Here is a 24,220-nt window from a genome sequence, read left to right as displayed (position 1 = left end):
GAAAATCATTCTTTCTACACACACAAAATAGGTTTTCTTGTTTCTAGGCTGATTTGTCATCTAATCTTATTCACCAAGTATTACACTGAAATTCTATTAGCTAACTAAAAATAACGTTGAAAATTAATCTAAAAATTAATACATACAGAATATAAAGTAAACATACCTGTTGCAGCTTTGTCGATGTACATTAACTCAGATTCAAAATTAATCAGTTCCGGGAATTTAACTCGTATTGTTGCAACGATATAATGCAAAAGGCACATCCTTTTATCGGTCGATTTTGTATCCAATAATGTATCCAAGCTTTGTAATTTGAAGCCGTACGCAGGGCCTCGTTTGCTACTGTTTAAGTAATTACCAAAGGCAAGAATAATTTCTAATACTGCTCTTAGCTTTTTTGAACTTTTAACTGAACTGGATGCAGATATCACAGCATGTATTTGTGGCGTAATGAGGTGTAAATTGTCGAAAAAGTTTCCTATATAGTTCATAATGGACAGTTTGGTAGATATTCTCTCTACTTTACCAAGTTGCATCAAAAATTTATCTTCTTCTGTCAATAAGTTAACGTTCTTCTTTTCTATAATGTATTCGCGGTAAGCCTTTATCTGAAAAATACATCATTTATATTAGTGCTGTTAAAAATTTATATTCATAATTTCACAATATTATTCATGTTCACACAAGTAAAACAGAAGCGTACCTCTTGATCGGTAGGTACCATACGTTGGAGCAATTCCACATTTTCAAGCGAAAGTACTTTCAAGTCAAGAGCATTTACCGCCATAATTACTTTCTCAACTGGCATTTCCATTTTTCGGCGCGATATGGCTAAAATAAAAACCAAAAATAAGAAATTACGATGAATTTATTTCAATGTGTTACTTGAGCGAAGATAAAGATTTACTTACCAATATTTCGTAATCTTGTGTGTTCCAAAAGTGATATATTTTCGGGTTTCTTGAATCGTTTACTAGGAAAGCTTTGAAGTCCGTCGATCTCACTATTACCATTAGCCACATGCCCGCTCATGCCGATTTTAAATCGTTCTTCAAAATCGGAAAAGTCGATATAATTATGTAGACGATCGTCATCCAGTTCATTGAAAATAGTACCCCGCACTTGGTTAGGTTTCAGAGCGATCCAATTAAGCGTAGGAAGTTTGTACTTTGTTTGAACCTGGATAAGAATGCAATTCCATGGTCAAGATAATAACGGGAGAATATTAAAGGGGTACAATCGAGATCTTCAGGCACTTGTTTGGCAAAACTTCCGCAATAATTTTCTTACTAATAAAACTTTTAAAAAAGTAAAAATTAAATAAACAAAAATTAAATAAACAAATATTTTTAACGACCTTTATCATTTATTACACAATTAATCATTTGATCATGAAGAAACTGTCGTTTTTATGCTGTACTTCATTAACTCGATAATCTCAATGACCTTAATCGACTTTATGTGCACTTGATGTTAAAGTATTATATTCATTGACGAATATTGTTACAACATGTCAGCGATTGAATGCACTATTAATGAAATATATACTTTTCGTTTAATAGTCATCGCTCCGTCAGGCGCTTGCATCATGCCGGCAGGTGGCGGTGGTATTGGGACAGGTGGTGGTAACTTGTGATCTCCCAGAGAGAGAGGCGCCATGGGAGGCGGTGGTGGGCATGGTGGCGGTGGCGGAGGCGGTGGTGCCGGTGTCGGTGGAGGCACTTGGTCCGACGTCGGTGACGGTGTCAAGGCGAACGTTTCGGATGTAATATCCGAATTACTTACAGGACTCATCGCGATTCCGTTTCGTAAACTAATCGCTGAAAGATTAACAAGCATTTATGTTATGTTTATCATTGATTGCACATTGTAAACACTTTTATCTTATAGAGAGTAAGGTACTTGACGATCTCTTCGTGAGTGTTCCCGTGAGAGTTTCCAATTCGATAATCTTGTTCTCCAGTACACTCTGTCTTCGGGCGGAATCCTGCCTCTGCCTCTTTAAAGCCGCGAGTTCTTCTTCTACTAATCTACGCGCCTCTAAGGCGTCGGCGTATTCCACTTTTAATGCGCCTAATTCCGTCTCCAGCTCCGCCAATTTCGCCAATGATTCTCTTTCTAGTTCTGCCATACGATCATGCGCCTGTAAAATATGATTAGATAATCAAAAGACTAATACATTAAAATGTGTGTGATAAATTTGTTGATATGTATATCGTACCTTAATTATGTTCGTTACTAAAATATATTGTATATGTATATATGGAGCAAATATTTACAGTAAAAGTAGATTATATTTATAATTTGACGTATTTTAGGTGTAAAATCGAAAATATAAACAGAATTTGTATACACATTAAATGCTTAATAAACATTCAATGCGGAAATTCAACCTCAATTTTCCCATCTGACAGAATTTTTTTTTATTTGACAAAGGAGCAATTTTTTAAGTTACATTTTTGCTCTACGCCCTGGTGAAAAATATTCTCAGAATTTTTCATAAAAATTTTCAGATTTTTTACAAAAATTTTATAACTTTTTCAGAAAATTTTAAGATTTGTTATATGAATTGGCACACTTTTCAGAAAAGTTCAGAAAAGAAATGAAAATATATGAAAATATATGAATAAATTCATTATTTCTCAATTTTCCAGATCTGTATATATTAAAGCCCGTGTCCACGATGCAAGAAATTGGTTCGAGTTCTTGGCCCAAAATGGTTGGATTGCTTCAAGAAATGTGTAACCAATCAACTTGCTGTTTTTCCATAAGAACTTCAATTTAATTGGCTATACATTTCTCGGACCAAGAACTTGGACCAATTTCTTGCATCGTGGACACAGGCCTTTAGAAATATCAAATATTTTTACAAGTTGAAAAATATACGATTTATCAGCTTTTATTTTTCTACCTTATCTTTGAATGCATTTCATTTAGCAATGTAAAAACGTGTCATTCTATATTTATTGTCTAGTAGATATCGAACATAGAATGTCACGTTAACATACATGTTAATACATGTTTTATTCTGTGTTTGACATCCAATGAAAAAGATAGAATAGAAATATATACTTGCGTTAATTTGTACCGTTAAATGAAATGTACTCAAAGGCAGGGCAAAATATGGAAGCTGATAAATCGTAAATTTTTTTTAGAAATATTCCGTTAAATAGAATACAGAAAAATGTACCTTGTTACAACACATACTCGCATACATATACATTTAAAAATTCTATAAAAAATATATAATAATTACAAATATTGAATTTATTACATTTCATACATAATAAATATAAAAACCGCTTATGAAATATAAATTGTAATTATAACATATTATTGGCAAAAATAATTTTCATAATAATTATTATTATAACGCTTGCAGCTATACAGCTATCGAACATTATTACATCAGATTCCGTAATCTTAAAAATCCCGGCTAATAATTTTTTTTTTTTTTTTTAAATAATTTTCTAAAAAATGTTTTAAAAATATGAATAAATAAGAAATTTTTTCTTAGAATTTTTCATAAAATAAAATTATAAAAAATTCTTAAAATTTTCTAGGAAATTATGAGATGTTTTTTCACCAGGGCGGAGACGAAAAAGCAGATAATTTGTGAGCACGAAATCATAATCGTATGACTACAGCCGTAATCGGGAAACTGCCTTGTAATCATATGAATATGTCCACACTGAATGTGTTAATGTTAAAACTCTCTCTTTTTCATATAGTATAATATAATATAAAAAAAAATTTATATCGCTTACATGACCAAGTTCGTCCTCTAATTCCGCTACTTTTTCTAGTGCTGCAGTCTTTGTTTCGCTGTCCTCCATCAAGGCAGCTACATCAAACACATTGTCTAGATAAGCCGAGATTTGAACCTAAAAAAATAAAAGAAAAAGAAATAAAAGGACGAGATGACATATAATAATCCATAAAAAGTAGTAGATAATATGGATTGTGTTTGTGTTGTAGTCAAACATAGTATGGCAGTCACAACAATATTACATAAAATTGATACAACCTTTTATCTTTCATTCTTATATATAAATTCATTTTTTAGTTATGTATTAGTGCAGTAATTTGCTATAAAATGTACAATAATTTATCGTATGTAAATAATAAACATTTTTATTAAACAAACACTCGAATAAAATATAGCGATATATTGATATTTGAATAATCCTAAATATATACATAATAAATTAAGAATGAAGATTATTTTTATTGATGAAATATAAATAATTAAATATAATTGCACAAAAAACAGCTCAACAGCCACATAAAATGGAAATTAACTGCTATTGATCAATTATTCTCTTTTGATAAAACTATGATTTTCTATAATAATTCTATGTAATATAATAAAGAAAACTTTATAAATTGCTTGATATTGTAAAGTGGAAAAATTAAGTTTCATAAAAAGATACAAATTTCTGTCGCCATGTTTTTTCAGCTCTCCAATAAATTAAAGAGAGATATATGATTAACAAAAAACATTCACTTATTATGTTGATTAAGAAAATGTGTGCAAAATTTTTATATAATTGCGTTTAATTCACTGACCTGCAAATCTTCGCTCTCTGTGTGCCTAAGTTTCTCAAGGTATTCATCTAATCCAAGCTTCGTAAACTCGTATTGCAAATGTACCCTGAAGTTCATGTCCTCAACCGAATGTACGACAATATTGACAAATTGCATACAAGCGACCATAAATTCTATATGAAAGCTGTCGTACTGGGTGAAATATGCCATAAGTGTCGTAAATCTTCTTCTTTCGGAGCACATCTCTTTGAAATTATCGAATGCTGATAAAATGATCTCGTGACCTCCTTTTACCAAACATATTGCAGCAAGAAGTTCTAATACTAAAGCTTTCGTTCTGAAAATACATCTTTTATTAGCAGTAATTACACTATTATGAGTATGATTGTTCGAAATAATATGATGCATAAACAGATTATCTTTAAACAATAATCGTTGAAAGAATATAATCAGGTAAAAGTTGGCATTAATTTGAAAAAATAAAGTAAATAACTGATAAATAAATATATTCAAATGTTTCTCTCTGATTTTGATAGAGACAGTGATACTACAAAATAAGAGATATTTTTTTCAATTATTTAATTACATATTAAGAAATTAAAACATTTCCTTGGAAAATCGACGTATATGCTTAAGTAAATATTATTGAAACGGTGATAGATAAAAAATAGTTTTATAAAGCTCGTTGAAATCAGAGAAAGACACTTGAATATACTTTTTGTAAGTTAGTGCATTGCAGATGCTATTTGATACGTTTATGACATCATTATCTTTGTAAGACACATACATGTATGTATAATAATCATAGATAATAGACAATACATGACTCACCTCAGACTTTTATGGATTAAGCTCAATGCAATGCAATTAATCGCTTCTCTGTGTTGAATAACCATATTAAACCCGTACTGTAAAAAAGGAATATAAAATATATATTGTATTGCACACCTAGGAAAATATATGTATATGTTTTTTCAAGCGCGCAAATATGTGTATATAGTATATTAATATTAAAAATATATATATAAATATATTTATTTTGTACAAAATTATTTATTTAAAAAACAAAAAAAACTAGTTTAAAAACCTATTTTATCAATAATAATTTATAAATATTCAAATCATAAGATATGTTAGATAAATTAAACAGAAGAGTATAAAAGAATCAGATCAAAAAAATACAAATAATATATAATCTATAAAACTTTTTCTGAATACATTCGTAAAAAATACGTTAAAATAATAAATGATAATTATGGACTCATTGGCATTAATTTTTCCGACACAGAATTAAATCTCAAATGACTGCTTGCGCCAAATTTACTATTCACCTTGTTATTCATGATGGCACGCATGCACAGTATGCAAACATGAATGTCATCTTTTGCTTCACCCATATTTAGACGCGCCACGTGCCGGGACCTCCGTTTAACACCAGGACTATCTTTGAAATCGTGAAGAGGCGGTCTCAAGCATCCGTTGTTTAACGGTGACATATCACCCGTGCCCGCTACGTTAATATTATTATTAATTCTTTTTTTATGTACAATAAAATGACCAATCTCTCTTATACAAAAATATAGTAAATTTATCCAAAAAAATTTTTTATTGTCAAACGTAGTCGATTTTATATTAGCATTATTATAACAATAATTAAATGAAACGATTACCTGCGCACGTGCGTACCCATATACGCACATTTATTTTTTATATAAACATGAAATTTAGCACGCAACAAATTATCTGTTCGTTCACAAACTCTATAGTTTGTTGTAAGTAAAAATCAGGGTTGGAAAGTTATTTTGTAAAAGTATCTAGTTAAAGTTACATTTCTTTTCACTGAAAAAGAACTAGTTACAGTTACAAGTTACCGACTCTGAAAAGTAACACGTTATAGTTATAGTTACTCAAAAAGTAACGAGTCGTTACTTTTCAGTTACTTTTTTGCAATAAATGTGCACTACTATTTTAAATATAAGAATCTTACATTTCAAGATTATTAACTTATTATATACTATATAGGTACTTAATTTTGTGTTATATTATTTTATATGTAATAAATCACAATTGTTTTAAACTTAAAATAAAAATACATTTAAAATATTAAATTAATAAATAATTTAAAATAAATTATTATACACTTAGAATAAAAATTATAGGATTAAGATTTTTCAGTTTAAAAATTCACAAATTTCACACAAACAGTCGTAACTTTCTGAAAAATCGTAGACTAATGTTTCAGTTCTTCTTAAAATCTCAACTTTATGCTTATATGATAATAATCCTCAAAGATAATTTATTACTGGGTGGCAGTGCATTCTTTAAATGAAAATTTGTTTATTTTTGTTGAATTTCATAATTAATATCTATACGTTTATCCGTCTATTTATTTAACAAATATCGAATCTACACTTAATATGATAAATTCTATGACAATTTTGTTCCTTTCCTTATGCATATGTTTATGCGACTATGCAAGTTTGTCTGGATAGGCCCTAATTCTTACAATTAATACAACCGTATATAGAATATTAAATTAACTGTTAAATTAGTTACTAGTTACCATAAATGTGTAACTAAGTTAAGTTACAGTTATAGATGAAGAAAAAGGAACAAAGTTAAGTTATAGTTACCAAAAAAAAAAATAACTGTAACTGTAACTTCGTTACAAGTAACGAGTTACTTCCCAACCCTGGTAAAAATCTCATATACGTTGCCGTTCCTAGCAAATCAATACATATATATATCTAATTTATAATATTATGCTGCTATTCTAATCGACGATGATGTTTTTCTCTTTTTGATTTTGTAAAGCTAATCGACTTCTTACCGGTTTGTAATTTTTCCTCGGAACTTGTGTGAGATTCCAAAAGCCGTTGCTCGTGCCGCATCATCGATAATCTAAAGTTAAGATAGTCTATCAAGGCGTCTAAGCCTTGATTTTCCTCGTCTAAAAACTCTCTTACCCATCTGTAACATATTCAGCTCAGAATGCAGGCTTTGGAAAGACGATAATATCATGAATAAACATGAATCGCGTTAGTATAATTGTATAATTAATGATTAGCATGATTAGTTGGTTATATAATTATATAATAATATAAAATACATAAAATAGTAGTTTCTTCTTTCTTATTTCGAATACTAACAATTAGAAGTGTAAAATTGTAATTAGAATTTATATTTATTTAGCATCACACATTCATTGAAAATATGTTTGAAGAAAAAATATCAATACCATAATTGTGTTTAATACAATTACATTACAAGGTGATTTAAGAGATTTTTAATCAAATGTTAAAAATAGGAGATAAACGAGATGAATAATTATTATGATGACTGAATAATTATTGGATTCGCTTACTCTATGTGATTTGTGCGTAATGATATTTCCAAGTCTCGTAATACTTGCGTCGATGTAGACTCCCCAACCATTTTCCTTTTCTGAAAGAATGTAAGGAAACGATACGACTGTGTGTAATCATTAGTATCCGTCTGATAAAATTTCTTGCCGGTAAATTCGCAATAATAATAATATAATTGTGTTACAAAAAATTTAAAAAAGTTTTATTTTATACGAACATCTAAAATTGAATTAGTCATTCTATGTCAAGTGATCCAATTATTAAATAATATTTTGCCTAAGGTTGTTTATTCATTTTTCTCAGTAATCTTAACGAACCGTCAAAGCTGACTGCAAATCTCCAATTTGGAGTTTTTATCTCCTATAGTTTCCTATTTTTAAGAGATTAATATTTTTCAAATATGAATAATTTAATGAGCAGTTCTACGCAAAAGCTCATTTTTCTCAGGCAAGAATTGAGATATTTCATTGCAATAAAAACCAGTTCTTTCAAAATTCCATGAACTTCAATTTGATATAAATAACTAAATTTGATTCAAGAAATGTACATGTCTAATCATATACATATATATGTATATATATATATATATATATATCACAATTATAATAATATATATAACATATATCAAGAGACACGGTAGTGTCTCGCGCCAAGTTCACGCGCAGCGCAAGACCGACCGTGTATCTTTACGCGAGCCCGAAAGTTGAGACGAGCCGAGATTATCGGATCTCAATAACGGCTGGGCCGATTGAGTTGATAATAGGCTCAATCAATAGCGCATACCCAAATTATATAAGAAAAGTATGCTTGTTTTTACTGTAGGTGCTGTAGAAAAAAAGTTATAATAGTCCAAAGTCGAAATGTCTAAAATAATACGATAAAATGTCCAGCTAAAATGTCCAGTTTCCGATTTCTGACGTTAGGTGCGCTGATGGCGCTGAGAAGCCGCGCTGCGTGCGCTTAAGATTTGACATTTTTACATAACCTTTCAGATTAGAAAGTGTTATAAAAAAGTAATAATAGTGAATTCGGTCTAACAAATTTAGTCACTCGCACTACATTGTTCTGTTACTTTGGTGCACACTCAAGACTGCTTATCAATCCAGAGCAGTGTAGTGCGAGTGACCAAATTTGTTAGAAATTCGTATTAAATGAAATAAGTGATATGTTGGTGAATGTGAATGCCTTAGTAAGTATCTACTACACCTTTGAAAATTTTTTATTTTGCAGGTTATTCATACATGATTCGAGACTTTAGAGGATGATTTGTCTAAAATAAATAAAATTGAATAGCTCAAAGTTTAATATTTCTGTTCTGAGTATCCTAGATTAGTTTCAACAATATTTGTAATTTTCAGTCAATTTTATATTTTAAAAAATATAGCATAAGTCGTCTTCTGTAGTTAACGCTATGATTGACAACAAAATTATCCACATCACAGTGTGGGCAGAGAATTAAGTGTAAAAAAATGTTTATATCATATTTTAGGTATATTATTGAATTTTATTTATCCATAGAAAAAAGATTATAAACATAAACTAAACAAAAAATCTTGTAAAACACAAAATGAAATTGACTGGAAATGATAAATATTGTTAGAACTAATTTAGTATATACATAGAACAGAAATATTGAACCTTGATAATTAATTTTATTTATTTTAGACAAATCATACACTAAAGTCTTGAAACATGTGCTGTTTAATAGAATGCTATACCTAATAATTAACGATACTTCATTACTTAACGACGTACACAACTTCTAATTGTAATATCAGTAACGAACGATAATGATATAGCATATTACAAACGTACGATTTAATGAAGGGAAAATCTTTTACCTTTAAAATATAATACAATTATAAACATAATGCAATTATAAACATAATGCAATTATAAACATAATGCAATTATAAACATAATGCAATTATAGCAAATACAGCTATAATTTAAATGACTCGTTGATATAATTTCAACTATATCTTTCACTATTATCGATATCAACGAATCGTTACGATAAATTTCTCGATTAAGTAATCAGCGATTACGATCATTATCGATAAAATAAGTATGTTTTTTTTTCCACCAGATAACATCAATAACTAAAGAATGCATGATTAATTATGTTTAGAAAACAGATTAATACTAAAATTAATAAACAGATAAATAAGCTATAATATTTCATTCTGTTTATTATATCAATGAAAAGAGGTTTGCTCTCTATCAATTTTTGACTACGTTCTTGCGTGGCAAGACCACGCAAGAACGTAGTCTACAGTAAACTACATGTTAATTTCATTACTTTGAGGTGTAGCAGCGCCAAGTTTTTTTGCGTTTTTTAATAAATATTTTTATTTTTTAAATATTTAAAAAATTTTTTTATAATATATATAGTATATCTAATAATATATATAGTATATATAGTATAGTACATGTAAAATATGATAAAATATAGTGTATAATATAATTAATTATATATACGAGAGCTTTATGTACAAGAGTTTTATAGAAATAGTGTTCAAGTTTTTTCATAGTTCTTTAGTCCCACTTGGTGCCATTTCCTGATACCACATTTTTTTGTAAGAAGTATATAGAATAGCTTTTTTTGAAAATTTTAATATACCTATACGACAGGTTTTTTTGAAAGGTTTAATATATACGACAATTTTTTTGAAAAGTAAAACAATACTGTTTTGTTTTAGTTGTGATAAGAGCTTGTACTTGGCGCCTTTTTTTTACCTTTTTTTAAAAAAGGTATATATATATACATCGCATCTCGAAAGGACCCTTGCACAACATTTTATGTAGCAAATCATACTTCGTACCAATAGTATTGATTTTCTCTCATGACATGAGAAACGTCATTTGTCAATGGCACGACTGCTTTGACAGTTCGACGCGCATCGTGTTTTAATACAATTTAGAAATTATTATCGTTAGTAAATTCGTCAGTATTGCGAACAATGTAAATAAAGTGAATAAAGTGAATAAGAGCTGAGTGAAGTAAATAAAACGTATTGAATAAAGTGTTGTGCAAGGGTCCTTTCGAGATGCGATGTCCCTGAGCGCGCGAAATTCTGACAAGCTGATTGGTAAACTTTAAGCCTTTCCCATTCAAATACTATAGTAGCCTCGACATTTTGGTATTAAGATTTTCGTCTCCAAATGATCTCAGGAATCTGCCATTAACGGGTGATACGGTAAGTCTGGGACACCCTGTATATATATTGATGTGCATAACACTAGTTTACAAAAAAAATTTTTTTTTAATTATTTTGAATCAGACAAGGTGTTTCTTATAGATTTTTGAATGCTGAAAACGATGCCGCAAACCAAATTTCACCAACACGTCAGGTTTCCAAAATAATTGAGGTATAATATGTAAAAAATAGGTTTTTCTGCGATATTTGATATTTTTTTGTAAGAAAGGTTAATGTTATCTTGAAATTCTGATCAGAAATCATGAATGTATTGTTCCCTTATAAAATGCATTTTTTTATTTCGATATCTTACTTTTTAGTCGTGTTATGAAGGATTAAAGCTAGAAATTTCAGAAGCGCGCGTGCGCACGTTCCCATATTAGAAATAGCTAAATATGTGTAGAAAATAAAAAAGAAAGAAAATGGTAAGGTAAGGTAATTCACATTGGATCACTTGACGTGGAATGAACCATTACTGCAATTTAGATCAGTATTTGTATCTGTATATCAATATCTTCATCATATATTTAACGCCAAATTTGACGAGATTGATTTGAATATATTTGAATATATTTTATAATATAATATATATGTTATGAGTATATATCAAATATATTTAGCGTGAAATGTGTAATACAATGTATCTAAAGAACACACGGATTTTTTTTCCGAGAAATGAATTCTATCAATATATATGTAATTCAAACATGTGTAATAAAAAAATAAAATAAAAAGATATACACATTTGAAAAAATATATAAAAGAACATACTCGATGGCTTCGTGAAGCTTTGGGATCCAGATAGGTACGTAGTTTTGCCAGATAATGGGACGGTGGATCTTTAGCTTGTACTCTTTCCTGCAAACAAAGTTTTTAATTGTGATAAAAAGTGGATAATTTTCTAGAGATTTAACTCAATTAAGTTAATATCGATCATTTCTTCTTGCAACAAAGGTAACTCAATATTTACAAATTTTTGCATATTAGTCCTTGAGTGCGAGATATTAATCTTATGAGACTGTACGAGCATTACTAGTAACATTTGAAGAAGGGAACGTTGTGGATACATGCATGCCGTCGCAAAAAGAGATGCTGCACATTTTTTGTGGCCCATATAATAGCGCGGCTTGCATTACATCCGTCTCATGTTACACACATGTCCATACAATTAAAACTTCGAGAAGGACCATTGATGAACCGCAACTATTTCTGTCTCGAGGATATTTGCATTTTTTCATTGGAATTTCCATCACATTTTGTTAAATAATCAGTAAATATTAAAAACTACTTTTTGTAATCAAAATAAATTGAAATTAAAATAAGTTTCTGACAGAACTTTTTCATCTCAATAAAAACACACAATAATATATAACATAGATAATAATAATAATAATAAAACTATCTCAAGAATTTTTATTATTCGCAAGAATCAGCGAAAGTGTTAAAACAGACAGAAAATGATAATCGTAAGCCGTAGATTTGTATTCATACCGATGAATTTCAAAATTAATAGAGGAAACGAAATAGATGAAGATCGTAGAAGCGCCAAAGACAAAGACTGACATTGAAAAAGAAAAGAAGGGGAGATATTAACAATAAATCCGTATAAATTCTTAGCTAATTATAAGTTACATCATCCATAATCATCCAACTTGATGCGATGAAAACCGCGTGGCTACTATCCCGAAATCGACAAGTATTATAAGAGCTACAATAATATGCGATAAAAAATTAAAAGTTCTTAACATGAAAATATTAAATGTTCACCTTGACGAGACTTTTGAAGGTCATTACAGAATCATTTCAAATAAATATTACCATCCTTTCTCTCCCTTGAAATCCAATTTTTCCCACAACTTTTATTCGAAACACTTTTTCCTCTTTTTTAATTTCTGAGATATTTGATGCATTTAAGATGGGACATTTCGTATAATCGCCATCATTATTGATAACAGTTTGTAATCTTGTTAGCAAATTTCCAATCTCTTTCTTAAAAAGAATTCCCGCTCCTTTGAAGTAAAGAATATCTCAACATAATTTTGAACGTTATTTACTTTAAAAATTTGGATAAAGTTCTGAATAGGTAAAAGCCCGATTTTTTTGAAACTGCACTATTTTATGTATTTTGGCGCGCTGATTACGAATATGATAATGAAAATCGCCGACAAGATCATTTTCAAGGTCAAAACTCCAAAAAAAGTGAAAAAATATCACTTTTTTGAGATTATTTCGAGAGATATTGATGTAACGAAAAAATGTCTCAAATAAAAGTTGTAGTTCTTATAAAAATACATTATTTATGTTCTATGCATTTTTTGTGTAAAACTGATAATTTTCGAGAAAATTGACGTTAAAGATTAAAAACTTTGGTAAACAGGTAGGCCTTAGCTTGCATGCGCATGCCGTTCAAGAATGTAGCGGCGTGTGTGCGTATACAATTTATGTATATTTATTAAATCTTTGCCTTGCTAAAAATCTAATGAGTCTACAATATACTAAAAATACTAGATACTGAAAATATTAGCAAGACCCCAACGCAAGGTGTGTGCGCGCAGAAAATTTATATGAATTAAATCTTTGCCTTACTAAAAGTATGATAAGTCTACTATATACTAAAAATTTTAAATACAGGAAAGATTAGCAAGACCCCAAGGCAAGGTGTGTGTGCGCAGAAAGTTTATATGAATTAAATCTTCGCCTTACTAAAGGTATGATGAGTCTACAATATACTAAAAATATTTGATACTGAAAAGATTAGCAAGACCCCTACGCAAGGTAGAGAGCATATTGTGTTTGAAAGTTATTTTCAACTTCTATAATAGACACTAGCTATGTAATAGGCGGGGGGAGAGGCTCCGCCCCTCCCCCCTGCACCCCTCTCCCCGCCTGCACCTATTTCCCTCTCGGGGGGCTCCGCCTCCCGAACCCCCCGTGTTTCATCCTACTTACTAAAGTTTTTAATCTTTAACGTCAATTTTCTCGAAAATTATCAGTTTTACACAAAAAATGCATAGGACATAAATGATGTATTTTTACAAAAACTACAACTTTTATTTGAAACTTTTTTTTGTTACATCAATATTTCTCGAAATAATCTCAAAAGTGATATTTTTTCACTTTTTCTGACCTTGTTTTGACCTTGAAAATGACCTAGTCGGCGATTTTCATTATCATATTCGTAATCAGCGCGCCAAACTACATAAAATAGTGGAGTTTCAAAACAATCGGGCGTTTCACCTATTCGGAACTGCACCCATATATATATATATATATTGTATATACACATGTATATTTGAATTTATATAAATACTTGGTTACTTATGTGGGTATTTTTAATGTAATAGATACTCACTTGGTCGCATATAATGTCCCACTTTTTCTCATTGTCATACTGCTTCAAAAGCTTCGCTTTGTCCGGTGGCAGATCCATGGAGGCCTGTAACAATTAAATGCATAAATGTTAGAAAATATTTATCATTATATTAATGCTGACTATGGCAATATACTATGTCAGGGCTCGGAATTATTTCATCTTTTCCGCCGATTCTCATGGTATACGCCACCTCTCCTCTCCTTACCGCGCGCGCGGCAGCCGCTAGAGCCAGCGCCGCCGAGCGTTAGGAGCGGCGCTATCCGATTAATGTTAAAAAAATTTATTAAGAATATTTTTTTCTTCAATAGCAATAGTACCTCATGGGTGACGTGGAAATCTATTGAAATATTTCCACATAATAAATTTCAAAATAAAAAAAATATTTTTAATTAAGATCTCAACCATCATATAATATGGATCTAAGATTTCTCTCCTACCTCGTTCCATCTTGGGTGGATGAGCTTTCTACAAGTGCTTTACTACAATTCTAAAGTGGTTGAACTACTCTTCGGTTAATTATGTTAATTTGCTTCTTATATTGTATTTATTTAATGCGTTGCGGTTTATTGGTTTCTGTAATAATACTGATGAAGGCCTGATGACAGGCTGAAACGTTTGTTTTTAATGTAAATGTTTAATGGTTATAAACTAATATACGATAACCTTCGCACGAATATCCGGCTGTTGGCTCTTTACGCTCCTTTCGAATATTATTGATTTTAAAAATATTCTTAATAAATTTTTTTAATTTTTAATGATCAAGGGAGAAGAACCCAACATTTATCGGATAGCGCTGCTCCTAACGCTCGGCGGCGCTGGTCCTAGCGGCTGCTGCGCGCGCGGTAAGGAGAGGAAAGGAGGCGTATATCACGAGAATCGGCCGAAAAGATGAAATAATTCCGAGCCCTGTACTATGTCAATTGGCTAAACTTGAATAAAGGAAACGAGATTCGCATAGCGCCACACAAACACATCTCGGTCGGTAATAAATGAATGGCAATTGAAAGTCGAGTTTCTTTGTCGGATGTCATCGCTCGCATCCCGTCCATTGTAGAAGCATGTATCCCATTAGCGGTAATCCGATATCTTTGACAAAGCACACTTATGCGTTGATAAATAGGTTCAATAAACTTAATTGAATCGAATGCACGTATAGTAAAAGCGACCAATTTTTTCCACGTTTCTTGTTCTATAACATGCGTAAGATAAAACCGCGAATCCAGAAAGAATAATGTGAAAAGCCTTATAATATATGTATATATATTTAATTATTAATGAAAATAAACATTATGTATGTAGCGAAGAAAATGTTACAATTTTCTGAGAAATGCCTCAACAACCCAGCCTATTTCTTATCTAAAACGCTCCTGAGCCAGAGCTATCGGCGGCTCGGCCGCCAGCGGCCGGGCGGTAGTGGGGGAACAGGAGGCATCGTCTCGGGAATCGGCCCGAAATGTGCAACTAATTTTGAGCGCTGATCTATTTGAAGTAGAATAATAATGCAAGCCAGATATAAAGATAAAAATTCGACAAATGTTTTCCTTGCATTATTATTTAAGGTAATATAAAGTTTTAGATTTAATTCAATTTATAGATATTGGCTTTCTTTTATACATATATAGGGTGTCCGGTAATTGCTGACCTTTCGGGTGCAGGTAGAGCGGGTTAAACCGAGTAGAAAAGTCTTCTATCGTTTTGCGATTTTCGCGATAATTAATGAGAAATTAATTAAAGAAGATCGGCCAATTTGCGCAAGTCTAAGCGCGCGGCGAGAAGAGATAGCCCGTTGTTACGTAGTTGCTAGGACGCAAGGATCTAGCGTTACACACCGCTCGAATGTGCCGTTGTCATTTGTAGAGCGCTCCTCCCAACGATTTATCGCGCGCCTAGTAACCAAATAACAGTGGGCTGTATCGCCACGGGTCTCTTCTCGCCGCGCTCTTAAACTTGCGCAAATTGGCCGATATTTTTTAATTAATTCCTCATTAATTATTGCGAAAATCGCAAAATGATACAGGACTTTTCTACTCGGTTTAAACCGCTTTACCTACACCCGAGAGGTGATTCAGCAATTATCGGACACCCTGTATATTGTTTCACAATTAAAATTTAATAGGTCACGAGCAATGGGGAAATCATTGATTCAAATTTGCTTTGTAACCTTTTATATTTGATAAAAGAAACCTCACGTCCATGTATTTCGGATGTATATTTCGGGGCAATGATGGAAAACTTTACTTTCATTTTTTTTTGCTTCGCTAGTTGCCCTTTGCAAAAATTCCGTTTTAAGCAATAGTGAAACTTGGCCAACTTTTTCCTTCACACTTCGCACCATCACGATAAGAGATAAGCATAAAATTCACTCTCGTTGCACATCAGAAAACGTTGTGCATTGAACGCAATTCTTCTTAGCTGTATAATCAACACTTGTTATAACGTCTTCATTCTTTCAAGAGAAACCTTTACAGCAGTAATTAAGCTCATTAATAAATTATTTTTTTACAGTTAACGATTAGTCTATCAATTTAATATATATACATATCGCGATATAATATGAATGAATGTAATATTAATAAAACAAGCAAGAAGCATCAATATTTTATTTGATCACTGGAAAAAAAGTTTTGTTGTATTATAAGAAATTCTGGTTGATTCTACTAGTACGTTTGTTCAAAAATGGACGAAACAAATTTGTTGTTGGAATTACCAGAAGATTTTGTTAAATTTCATCCTGTTTAAATCTATCAGAATTTCTTGTAAACCTTACTACATCGTGTTGTTAGATTTACAAAACTCTACCAGAATTTCTTGTAAACCTTACCACATTGTGTTGTTAGATTTACAAAACTCTACCAGAATTTCTTGTTAACTTTACTATATCGTTTTGTTAGGTTAACACAACTTTGTAGTTAAAAAACAAGTTCGGATAGGTGTGGTTTTTGTAAAATACTAACAATATATTTTGGTTTAAAGTATACTCAGTGATGTGATGTTTCCTACCGGGCTCCCGGCTCCCGAGCCCGGTAGGAAACATTACATCACTGGTATACATATATTTCATTAAAAAAAAAAAAACACCACGTGATCATAAAACTTTTCGGATGTAAGGCTGATGGTAGAGACCGAGACGTAAAAACTTATGTATGTCGTAGTCGTTTCCACACATATTTAATAACCTTTCACGACTTACGTTTTTCTCTGCCTTACCATACGTCCACGACAGACGTCTACGACAGACATAAGTGCTTACTTCTCGTTCTCTGCCATCGGCCTAACTAATATTCCGTAATGGATTCCACGACGCGACGTAAAACTTTAGCGAGCTCAGTTGAGACTGTTCCGACTGCTTAACGCCATTGCTTCGCGAAAGATCTAATGCGCGCGATACACGCCGCGAGTAGCGAGGGCGCAGTAGCAGTGTAACAAATGAATGCGGCGAACAGTTGATCAACCGTTTAGTGAGTAATGACGAAACTGTTGCAGAGCGCTGCGATTTATGTAAATATAACAAGAAGTTTTGTAGATCCAACAAGAAAACACTTATTCAAATCCTTATAGTAAAGTTAACCAAACGGTGTTGATATAAGGTGTAAAATTTTGTGACGATAACCAGAAATTCTGTTTCGTTCGACTAAAATACGGTCAACCAGAAGAATTTTGTTAATATAATAAAACCATTTTTCTCAGTGATTAATACATATTTTGTACCGCAAGGAGCAAAAGAAAGATTTTAGGATAACAATAAATTCTTAAAGACATTAATTGAAGAATCGAGGACAATAATTTTATTTCAAGATCTACAGACACTGTTTGTTTCTTCGAATTACCTCGATAACCGAGTGGCCGTCTCAGCAACAATAAAATGACGTCTTAACGGCATCAAGAACGAAACTAATTTTTATTAAGTTCGCTGGGGTTACTAGCAGACTACTGCTTGTTACACGGACACTGACCTTTGTACGAACTGACAAGAGAGAGCTTTCAATTCAAAGCGTTTCTCCATTGTCCGATGAAAAAGCAAATTTTGGACGAACACGCGATTCATCCCGTGCGATGCAATTTTTCTTTCTCATCGTATTTGTATGTCTGCTCTTTCCCCGATCTAGCATTCCACGACCAAGGATTTGAGGAAATTTATTTCACGCCATAAATGAGAAAAATGACCTCATATAAAACTTGCCTTCTCACGCTAATATATTATAAATGTTTATTCACTAGTCACAAATCTTTTTGTTACTGGAAGAATAAATTCTTGCTATTCACAAATTGTTCTATATGTCACTTCTAGATTTTTTCACAGTTTTGATATAAAGCCATAAATTATAAGCAGCTTTAATCAAATAGTTCTTTCACGTGAAATAATCGGTATCTTTTTGTAAGATAATCGCCCAAAAGATTTTATCACAAAATAAGGAATCACTCTTTACGATTCGCTCTATACGGTGAACAAATCTTAAAAATTATATTAGTCAATCGATGTATTCTATAAATATATTACATCCATAAATATATTATATCTATTACATCTATTCATTTTGTTACAATATAAATTATAATATAAATATTTTTAAACTTTTAAACTTGATTTTAAGATATTTGTGGTAATAACACTTCTTTTTATAATTATGTTTATAAAGATTAATATATCCATATAAAAATAATAAAATTTAAAAAAGTATTATTTTTGCAATTTACAATTTTATAAAAATTATGATGATAGAATGTAATATACTCATTTCTTTACATTCATCAAAGAAAATGGCATGAATGTTTTGGTAAGAAGCCAACTTAACTTGGCGTGAATAGACTGCGCTTTCATGCAGATAAGGCACTTTCGATTCATCACATGCTATTTCATGGAATTAATGAACTCGTTGCAGCAAATTTATAATGACTTCAAGCAATTGCACTCATTTATAAAAAGAAAATTTCTATTATAAATTATTAAGTTTTATTTAATGTACATAATTATATAAGTCATACAAAAAATTTCTTTAGTATGCAAATAAAATTATTTGTATGAGTAAAAGATTTACTAAGATAAAAATGTAAATACATACAAATTAATAGACACATATAAAAATTTCCAAAATTAGATTATATAATATTCTTATATATCTTAAAACTGAAAGAAATGTCATTATATGTTGTATTAATCCTAATGCATTTTAAAGATAAATGACTACTTCATTGATTTCATCTCTCTCTCTCTAAAATGCATTAAAAGATTCATCAATATTAAATTGTTTTAAAGACATAAAACTCTAAAGGTTTTTATTTGGTATAAAAATTCGAACAATCTTTCTCTTTCTCTCCCTCTCTCTTTATTTTTATTCTATATAATCATTGACAATGAGTTCTTTAAAAATAGTCTCACAGTTTTGGATTTTTCGGAAAAAATTTTGAGAAATTATTTAATTGCACACCGTGTGTATAATATCAAGTTTATCATCAGGAAAGCATTTTATCATATCCTCCGCAGTTTAGATCCTTTCAGATCTTGTTTTAATTAATCAAATGTATGGTAAATTAATGGCGTCAGATCGGGATTGCATGGAGAATGTGATAAAACACTTTTTCTAAAATAATTTTATCTTTTGATATTTTATGAAATGATACAAATATACAAAGCCCCAAATAAAAGTTGCATCCGGAGTGGGTTAATGCACGCGACTATGTCCAAGATAAAGTCATGTGACATGAAAAGATTGGAGAAAGTCGATTACGGGAATACTCAAGTTAACGATAGTAATCTAGTATAAATACGGGCATAAATGCGGTCGCGTGTGTCGCGAACACGGAAACTAATATTAAAGTAAAACCTTATGTCACGTCAACTAATAGACATTCAAATCGGTAACTTACAATTAGAAAAAAATAGCACTGAGAACGTTAAAAACTATTTTTTCAACTCAAAAAATATCTTGCAAATGTGTTGTTGCCACATTGGTTTCTTCATGTATTCTAATGCATTGCGCGCAATATTTTGTTTTCATATTATTGTATTCAATAAAAATTAGACTACAAGTTTTTGATAAACGAAATAAAATTGACACTACAAGTTGGAATTAAAATGCACAAGGATTATTTCAGATTAAATAAAAAATAAAGATTTTTTATATAAAAGTAATTTTCCTGAATCCACGATATTCATTGAAATTATTAAAACGAAGCAATAAAGCTTGATAACAAATAGTTTGATAATAAAAAAACATAATTTATTAAAATATAGTATACAGGGTGTTTCATAATGTCCGTGTCAACGCTCGTGTGCGAATAGAGTGCGGTAAACTGAATAGAAAAGTCCTTTACCGTTTTGCAATTTTCGCAATAGTAATTGAGATATTAATTAAAAGGGATTGACGAATAATCGCGCGTTGCGCGTAGCTAGATCGTAGGCTGTACGCTCTAGGCGTGACAGCAATGAAAATCGCATGGCAACGAAAAATAACAACGCATATCACTCCTGCTCTCGTCGCTACGTGTTATTTTTCGTTGCCATGCGATCCTCGTTGTTGTCACGTTTAGAGTGTACAGCCCACGATCTAGCTACGCGCAACGCGCGATTATTCGTCAATCCCTTTTAATTAATATCTCAATTACTATTGCGAAAATTGCAAAACGGTAAAGGACTTTTCTATTCAGTTTACCGCACTCTATTCGCACACGAGCGTTGGCACGGACATTATGAAACACCCTGTATAATAATGTAATAAATCTGTTGCATAACCTTTTATTCACCAATATAACAGAGTTATTAAAATTCGAGGAAACTGAGATACTAGCTTTTACATTTTACAACATACGTAAAATTAAAGAATTCAGAAATACAATATCGGTTATTTAGCAAGATTATACTTTTGCGACAACAAATGCGATGTGCTTGCAGCTATTGCGTTTTCGAAAGCGTGAATATTTAGCATTAACAGCAGCAAATTTGAAAAACATCTTAAAAAAGAGTCGCAAACAAGTGACATGAAAAATTTTTATCGGTGCATAAGTCAAACATACTTGTACGTGCTCCATAGCCGAGTGCAGGCATCCTCGAAACACAAAAGAATTAACTGTTTAAAGTACTTGAGCTTCGGCGAATTACCGTTGACTTATCACTTAAGTGCGTAAGCTTAAAACAGTGCGACATTTGCACACACACCCACATACATACACACACGCGCGCGCGCGCGCGCGCAAGATGTGTACGATCTACTGAATTTGAAATCGTGACTCATTGAGATTCATCATTACAACCACCGTTTAGCAGCTATTATTTCAAATTGTAGAGCAAGAAAAAATTAATATTCGTTAACAAGCTTCTTTTCAAATAACATAGTGGTGTCGCAATGTCTTGATCGCAGCTTTAGCAATCATTACTTATAAATTTACATAGCATTCTCCCTCCCTCTCCCTCCCCCCTCTCTCTCTCTCTCCCCTTTCCCTCTCCCCCCCTCTCTCTCTCTTTATTCTAGTAATCTAAAACTTTGCAATAATACAATTTTCATATACAACAATTTGCAATATAATAAAATTTAAAAATATATTTTATTTTATTTATCTAATTATAATTCTTTCCCATTTCTATTGATAATTATCAATTTTAATATTACCAAATCTTCACAAATTCTTTTCTTGAAAAATTATATTAAGAATTTATTAAGAATATTATTTTAACAAATGTAACATTAACGAGATGTGCATATGCTTAATATTAAGCTAGCATCCCCACAATTAGTACCATTAAATAACATAAAAAATAAAAAAATAAATACACCACAATTTAGTGCTTTTTAATTGCTTTTAGAAACTATAAAATTAATCTGGGTAAAAAAAGTTATCTTGACGGAAAGAGATAGTAGAATGAGAGGGAAAAAAAGGAAGTCGAGATCCATGCATGCACGCATGCACGCACGCATGAGCGCATGAGACTTGTAAGATGATGTCACCGCGGCCGGGTGCACATTGTGACGTTATCATTTAATTTTAGATCACTGTTCCCTCATTTAGGTTTACGAGGCACCGTTTCGCAATTGTGGATCGAATAAAATTGTGAAAGTATACAAGGTGATATTACTATAAGTAAGCTTGTATATATTATTATGAATAAGCTTGTAACAATCAGAGACGCAATAATATGTATATATGTATGCATAAGCATTACTGCGTGTGACAATTTTGTGAATATAATATACAATATGTTCAATTAAACATTTAACTCTTAACAATTAAATTCCTTTACTCACAATCAGAGAAACCGCCCAGTATAAAGTTCAAACAATACATCAAACATATAATGTTTGTTAAATTAGCACCTTTACTATAAAAAATTGAAATAATAAAACTTATACTAAAATTTAGTGCTATTTAGATGCTATTTTGGTGCTCTATTTTTAATTTTAGTGCTCGAGCTGTTTAGCAGAAGTTTACAATTAAAAGTGGTGATGCTAGATTAACGTTAATCTAGCATCACCCCCACAATTAGCACCATTAAATAATATTAAAAAATTTTAAAAATAATACACCACAATTTACAGCTTTTGAAGTGCTTTTAAAAGCTATAAATAAAATTAACCTATCTGTTATAGTTTAAAAGATATGAGCTAACAAAAATATATAAGGATATTTTGTTTATTTCCAGAATAGTATCCAATCTAATATGTTTTGTTTTTCATTTCCGTAAACGTCTAGGATAATGTACAGCTCTGGAAAATTAAAAAAAATTATTAACTATTAAATATTTATTATTAAAGTATACGTAACAATATAAACAATAAAGTTTGTACCAGCTAAATATCTACAAAACACTTTTAATTGTAAATTCTTGCTAAACAGCTCGAATACTAAATTAAAATAGAACACCAAATTAGCATCTAAATAGCACTAAATTTTAGTATAAGTTTTGTTTCAATTCTTTGTGATAAGGATGCTAATATATATGTACATATATAACAGACATAAGTAAATGAGTGTATTCGATATTTAATAACTGGTATTACAACAGGCAAATAAATATATAAATGCTACTAATACGCAATTTCTAATATTTTATTTAAACAAAGAAAACAGGCTTGAGAAATGTAATTCTACCGTTAAAATATATTTTAAACATCTATTATAACACTTAAAACATTTGGATAATTTCTTGTCACAAAGAAAACAAATAATTATTTTTGGAAACAAATCTACTTCAAAATTGTATGCTGTTAGAATAGTTCGATGTAAACCAATACATACTATCCTCTATACTTATTCTATTAGTTCACGCGCTGCTATGACAACGCACGTTTAATTGTTTTAATTGTTTAGTTGTTAATAGACCAACGCTCGGAATTAGTTGCATATTTCAAGCCGATTCAGAAGACCATGCCTCCTGTTCCCCCACTACCGCCCGGCCGCTGGCGGCCGAGCCGTCGATAGCTCTGGTTCAGGAGCGTTTTATATTAGAAATAGGCTGAATTGTTTAAGCATCTCTCAGGAAATCGTAACATTTTCTTCACTACATAAATAATGTTTATTTTCATTAATACATAATATATATATATACCATATATATATATATATATATATATATATATATATATATATATATATATATATTATGTATTAATGAAAATAAACATTATTTATAGCTCAGGCGCAGGAGCGTTTTATATAAGAAATAGGCTGGGTTGTTGAGGCACCTCTCAGAAAATAGTAATATTTTCTTTGCTACATAAATAATGTTTATTTTCGGTAAT

The 24,220-nt window shown here is 30.9% G+C and overlaps 1 protein-coding gene across 3 annotated transcripts in view; it reads right to left on the bottom strand.

Moving 5' to 3' along the window:
• Positions 1–24,220, bottom strand: part of Frl (formin-like protein) — a 51,447-nt gene that overhangs the window by 8,257 nt on the left and 18,970 nt on the right. For 2 of the 3 annotated variants that reach the window (XM_012371874.2, XM_012371876.2), the window contains exons 2-14: positions 14,469–14,552; positions 11,888–11,974; positions 7,916–8,022; positions 7,382–7,521; positions 5,883–6,061; positions 5,383–5,459; positions 4,573–4,888; positions 3,771–3,887; positions 1,906–2,146; positions 1,552–1,823; positions 915–1,182; positions 707–834; positions 167–611 (exon numbers count right to left, since the gene is read on the bottom strand). In XM_012371874.2, the coding sequence (XP_012227297.1) occupies positions 167–611; positions 707–834; positions 915–1,182; positions 1,552–1,823; positions 1,906–2,146; positions 3,771–3,887; positions 4,573–4,888; positions 5,383–5,459; positions 5,883–6,061; positions 7,382–7,521; positions 7,916–8,022; positions 11,888–11,974; positions 14,469–14,552 (2,461 nt within the window). The remainder of the gene's footprint in view (positions 1–166; positions 612–706; positions 835–914; positions 1,183–1,551; positions 1,824–1,905; positions 2,147–3,770; positions 3,888–4,572; positions 4,889–5,382; positions 5,460–5,882; positions 6,062–7,381; positions 7,522–7,915; positions 8,023–11,887; positions 11,975–14,468; positions 14,553–24,220) is intronic. The other variant, XM_012371875.2, reaches the window with a different exon arrangement.

This window comes from Linepithema humile, chromosome 2, assembly GCF_040581485.1.
Source record: "Linepithema humile isolate Giens D197 chromosome 2, Lhum_UNIL_v1.0, whole genome shotgun sequence".
Classification (NCBI taxonomy): Eukaryota; Metazoa; Arthropoda; class Insecta; order Hymenoptera; family Formicidae; genus Linepithema; species Linepithema humile.
Note: the sequence above shows the minus strand (reverse complement) of the source record. Positions and strands in the feature narration are given on the sequence as shown.